Source organism: Caloenas nicobarica, chromosome 1, assembly GCF_036013445.1.
Source record: "Caloenas nicobarica isolate bCalNic1 chromosome 1, bCalNic1.hap1, whole genome shotgun sequence".
Taxonomy (NCBI): Eukaryota; Metazoa; Chordata; class Aves; order Columbiformes; family Columbidae; genus Caloenas; species Caloenas nicobarica.
Window position 1 is genome coordinate 81510934 of NC_088245.1, and position 6000 is coordinate 81516933.

At 46.7% G+C, this 6000-nt stretch overlaps 1 protein-coding gene across 2 annotated transcripts in view; it reads right to left on the minus strand.

Annotated features, from left to right (window-relative positions):
• Window positions 1-5748, minus strand: part of AEBP2 (AE binding protein 2) — a 48578-nt gene extending 42830 nt beyond the window's left edge. For both annotated transcript variants that reach the window (XM_065638155.1, XM_065638147.1), the window contains exon 1: window positions 5087-5748. In XM_065638155.1, coding sequence (XP_065494227.1) covers window positions 5087-5715 — 629 coding nt within the window. In that variant the 5' untranslated portion in view covers window positions 5716-5748. The remainder of the gene's footprint in view (window positions 1-5086) is intronic.
• Window positions 5749-6000: the final 252 nt, after the last annotated feature.

Here is a 6000-nt window from a genome sequence, read left to right on the forward strand (position 1 = left end):
CAGAATTTTGGAAACTCAGGTAATCTTATATAGCCTACTCTAACATGTCAATATTACGCACACTCTCAAAAAAATGTAATGACTTAACCATCTTGCCGTAAGTGCTAATGAATGATTCTTTACTTCCTGGATTGGAACAAGTGAGACTACGCAGCAAAGAAAGGCCTGAAGCACTTCTTAATCTGGTCACATGGATATATGAAGCATACCTATTAGTACCATATGCCTTCCTGATTATATTTCAAATTTACTATTTTGCCTTAATAACATCACTCATACAATTCACATGTAAATGCCTAGTCAGTCTTGAAAACTCCTCACTTTTAAAAGTTTAAAAACTAGATAAAGAGCATATTTAAACCTTTAAATAACTAATATTTTAAAATCAGCATATATATACTAATGGTTGAGAAGGCCTGAATTTTCAATGAGATTAAAAAAACTCAGACTAGAACCTGGATTTTTCAACTATAAATCTCTTAGCTTTCAACCTGTTAGTTTCATACTGCATCATTTCACTTGATAAAACGAACAAACCTCACAATCTGCAGCACAAAAAGGTTTATTATTGAAAAACACTTCTCTGAAACATCTGTTTTCAAAACTGCTTGCCTATTACACAGGAACAGAGTAACATTTCTAGAAGTATTCTACAAGTCTTGAGTCAGTCCCTCTCAGTAACAGATTCTGTTGGTAACAGTAAATGTGAAAAGGATTAAAAAAAAAAAAAGCGAGAGAAGAGAAAAGAAAAGAAAAAGACAGCCTCACAAGTTACACGAAAATTGGCTACCTAGTGAAAAAAGATGGACACTAATTAGTGCTGTGCCTGAGGGAAAGATTGCTACATAGGTCCAATGACGACCTGTTGCATTTGATCTACCACCTAGTCAGTCAGCACTTATATACCATTCAGCAAATACAGCTGGTATCTCCAGCTAAAACTCTTTTTTTCAGTGCTCCTTGCCTAGTCAGTATGAGGAGCGAGCAAAGGATAATCTGCTAAAGAAGGGTAAAGACAATGTAAGAATGGAATACCAGGGGTGATGTCTGGGTGAGAGCAGAAAGATGCAAGACAAATTCACAAGGGTACACAAAAAAGCCCTTCATATAGCTTTACAGCTCATATTTCTGCTAAAGATCTTATTACAATTGCAAGATCTACCAGTGTTCTCTAAATCAAACAAAATCTGATAATGAAAGTATTTCAGATTTAAATATGCTTCCATAATAAAATTTCTAGTAAACAATATTTAAGTAATCTAACACTAAGTGTTTGTAAGTAAATATTGTAGTTCAGTAATAAGACATCAGGGAGCTGCAGATGCATCTTCACTGCATTCAGATCAGCTGATTTATACCCAAATCCACACATCTGCTTAGGTCTAGCTTCACTACCTGTGGCACAATGCTAAACTCTGTGACTCTGTTCATAGTTAACAGAACCACTATTTTTTCTTTTCAAGTCATATCAAATGTTTCTCAGCATTGTAATAAGACTAGCTGTTCCAGAGAACTCTGGAGAAACACATCCATTCTTTCAGAACATGTCTGAAGTTAGAGAAAGGCAAAAGAAAATTATCAGCATTCACATGCTGATAATAGACTGTTCTAACTGTAAATCCGGAGGAGCAGCCTATTATTACTGAGCCAGTTGATCTGAGCCTGCTCAAGTCATAGACAAACTTCAGCACCACAGTGGGAACTCAACACAATTCCCAGAAAAAACCTGGAATGATTACAGATCAACGAGATGCTTACTAGTCCTACAATTACTGCTTTCAACTCTCGTGACTAATACCACTGAACTGAAAATGCCACCTGGTTATCCTAGGCATCAGTTTGGGGGTTGCTTTTTGGTTTATGGGGATTGGAGGGGAGGGGGCGGGATGTGCAGGGAAAAGATAAATATTTTTTAACAAGTCTGTCTATGTGCATGGAAATAGCTGGTTAAAAATTACCATAAGTTTCAGGGCATCGATATTCATCATTATAACTGTTTCTTGTGTTGTACTAAATACTACCAAATGTCCTACAGTAATGCCTCAAATTATTTATTCTATTAGCAGATACTCTCAAAATACATTCAAACCATTAGTAAGAGAAGTTGCTCAACAGTAGTTATATTTTGATCATATGTAAGATTTTTCAGCTGTTTTATTTGTAGTTTATTTTATATTTGATATCACTAAACTAAAAATCAAAGAAAGAACACATTGATAACTGTGGAAAGTGATAAAAACCGTACACAGAGAAACAGGAATTTGATCACTCATGGAATTCAGGCCCTCTCACCGCACCCTCTTATTTATTCAAATTTTCTAAAGAGGAAACAAGAAAAAAAATCCCAAGCCTGGGGGCATGTTCTAAATGTTACCAAACCTGCCTACAGCAGAGAATCCTTATCAAGTATACCCTTCCATCAGCTTCCTCTTAACTCAGGGACTGTAAATTCAAGCATGTTAGTTCAATCTCTCTCTTTCCTCTTCTCTTTTCCCTCCCTCAGGTAATTGTACTCTACAACACACTGTGAGGTGAGACAGTAAGTTTCTTAGGACTTCAGAGACACAGGTAGTCAACAAAGGTCATGAAGTACTGTACAATATACCATTTCATATAAAATGTCACTTAATGGATACAACATCATTTTCTAGTAGCTACAGAGCTTACATTTTAATGCAGAGGTGACAAAAATCAATGAATGATTAATTCTTTACAGATTTTAAAATATTATCATAAACCAGTACCTCCACCTATGAGTTTAAACTGCTCCCAGCTGCTATTTCACCTTCTCACCTCACACACTCTAGCTCTTCGACATATCCCCTACCTTTTGCAACACTCTCCTTGTCTGCCTGATCATCTAAAACACACAAGATTATGCTGTGGCTGACTTCCAAGCAGCAGTAATCATTTGGATCACTAGGTCAAGCAAGTGAGCTGCTGGACTACATGTGGCAAAAATAATACAGCATTCTACCATGCTGCAGCAAGGAGTGCAAACAAAATGAAATTTTCCATCCCAAGGAATAACAAATGGCACTCTTGGTAGCATTGCTGTTTTCCTACCCAACTCAACAAGCAGGCTTTGAAATTACAGCACAAAATTCACTCTCAGCACCTCAAGTTTTCAGCCTGGCAGTTCAAGATAAAACTTTGCAAAGATTAAAACCAAGGCACAGCCCTTATTTAAAACACTAAATGCAGAGTCTCCTGCAACTGAGTCTGTACCAATGGTACTGTAAAGGAGCAACAATGAGTACACACATAGATTCAACTGTGCGACTATAGTAAGACAACCATGAGAACAATGACAGAGAAAGTAGCACACTAGCTCTGCAGTGCACAAGCAAGACAAAATGACACTGTACTTCCAGAAAACCCCTGCAAGTTATTTCTGTTATTTCCCAAACCCACAAATCGACATGCACTCAGATAAGATCAGGATCAGATTGATTTTAATTGTCTGAGAAACAATAAACTATTATCTTAAAACTCCATTATGAACCTGTTTTATTTCCAGAAGCCTACTTCCATACTTCTGTGATTTCACATAAAATCTCAGCTTTTGAAAAGAACAAACCAAACAAAACCTCAATACCCACCCCTCCTTTCCATCTTGCGCAAATCTGGAAGAAAGAAAATGTTTTTAACACTTGAGGTTAGATCTAGTGATGCCCCACTTGTGAAATATAGGTATTTGTATAGCTACACAGAATTTGATCTAATATATATTCAAAGTACATTTCTGGACCAAACCACATAATTCTTCACACTTAACAATGAAACCATCTTAAGAAAGTACAAACAAAATCGTAATTGTTACTTAACTGTAACTCTAACAGGGAAGTCCAAGACTTTTTAAAGTTAAACTGAAACAAAAAGATCGCAAAAGTTTCTTAAACTATTTTAAAGTACTAATTAGCAGAGGGATCTACAGCATTTTAAGGCTGCTCTTATGTCCATTTTTCATCCTATTTTCAGTTTGTCAGTTAAACTGCTACACACAACATCCAAGAAAGCTACTGCATAAACCACGTTCTTTGAAATGCTTGACTTGGCAAGCTAAACTAAACCTGAAAGGCAGAATTCAACCATGTGTGATAATTTGGTTGTGCCTTTCCACAAAAATCAAGCTAAAGTCTCAGTGAAATGAGATACACACCTTTAACACAGAAAAACCTAAGAAATCATCTTTACAATTACTATTACAGAACTCATCCAAAGAAGACTTTGAGCCTCAAATTACCAAGCCTCGCTTAATACTGTGCATGCTTATTACCTGCGCACACCTAATATGGAAAGGTTAGTCCCCTTTTTATTTTAGTAAGCTAGATTTTTCTTTCCCCTAATATTTTAAGAGGTTACCACTCAGCTTTCTGCCTCTAGTGCAGAGACCTTGGTGCAGGTAAAACCACATCCACGGATGATCTCCCATCCTGAAGCTCTGGTACACCCTGCCTGTCCGTTAGCGCAAGATACAACCCTAAAGAACCCCAAAAGCATCATCTGAAAAAAATCAGCTGCTTTTGGGGAGAGCGGCAACCAAATATCGTCACCTGAACAGGCAGCTCCCCGTGCTCAGATGGCAGCGGGGGCTGTTCGGGGCTCTCCATCAGACGCCTAACGGTGATGGCTGCAGCTCCAGCAGCCCCCACGCCGCCTGCCGCCCGGTGCCAGGCCGGGGGGTGCGTCCCCTCCTCCCAAAAGCAGCGGGGAGGCTTTCGGAGGGGGCCCGGAGAAGCAGAAGCCGCGGCGGGGGCGCAGGGCCCGCCGCATCGCCGCAGCCCGCCCCGCCCGGCGCAAGTTGGCCGGAGAAACCTGTGGCTGCCCCCCGCGTCGCCGCCCTGACAGCCCCCGCGGCCGGGATGGGGGCGAGGGGCGGCCAGCGCCCGGGGAAAAGGGCCCCCTTCGCCGCTGCGACGGGGCGGGCGGGCTGGCGAGTCCCCCGGCGCTGCGGGGCGGGGAGGCGACCGGACATGGCGCCCGCCAGCCCCCGGACCCGAGGGACCCCCTGCTCCCCGGGGAAGGGCGGGGGAAGGGCAGAGGCGAAGGCGGCCACCGGCGGGGGCCCGGAAAGCGCACTGACCTGTCCTCCGAGTCCATGCGGCTGAGGGGCTCCCCGTCCGAGGACATCTCCAGGCTGCCGCGCCGGCCCCCCGACGTGGCGCTGCAGCTGCTGCTGCCGCTGCTGCTGCCGCCGCCGCCGCCGGTGCCGTAGCCCTCGTCGCCACCGCTGGACACGCTGCTGGAGCTGCTCCCCCCGCCGCCGCCTCCGCCGCGGCCCAGCCCGTCCTCCTGGCTGCCCCGGGGGCCCTTGGGCTCCTCCTTGGCGTCGGCCTCGCTGCTGCCGCCGGGGCTCAGCGAGCGGGTCTCGTCGCTGCAGCAGCCGCTGCTCGTGCTGCTGCTCCCCACCAGGCTGCTCTCCTCCTCCTCGCCGCCTTCCTCCTCCTCCTCTTCCTCCTCCTCCTCGTCGTCCTCGTCCTCCCCGTCCCCGGCCTGGCTGGCGCTCTCCGGGCTCGGCTCCGACATGCTCTCCGCCTCGCCGTTCAGCAGCAACAGCGACTCCGTCTCCGCCGCGGCCGCCGCCGAGGACGAAGGCGACGACGAGGACCCGGACCCAGCCCCGGCCTCCTCCTCCTCGGCCGCCGCGGCGGCCGCCGCCTCGCCGGGAAGCAGCCCCTCCGGCTCCGCCATGTCGCTGCGAGCGGCCGCCATGGCGCCTGCGAGTCGCTGCGAGCGGAGCGGAGCCGAGCGGGGCCGGGCGGGCGGGCGGGCGGGCGCGCGCGCGCGGCGGCGGCAACGGCGGGGGCGTGCGCGTGGCCCGAGAGAGCGAGCGCGCGCGCGCGCGGCCGCGCTCCCCCCTCCCTGCTGCCCTTCTCACCCGCACGATCGCAGAGAGGAGGGGCTCGGGCGGCCGCCCGCCGCCGCACGCGCTACGGAACGCGCCCGGGGACAAAAATCGTGAGAAAGGGCGGAGCGGCCGCCGCCCGGCGCGGGAGG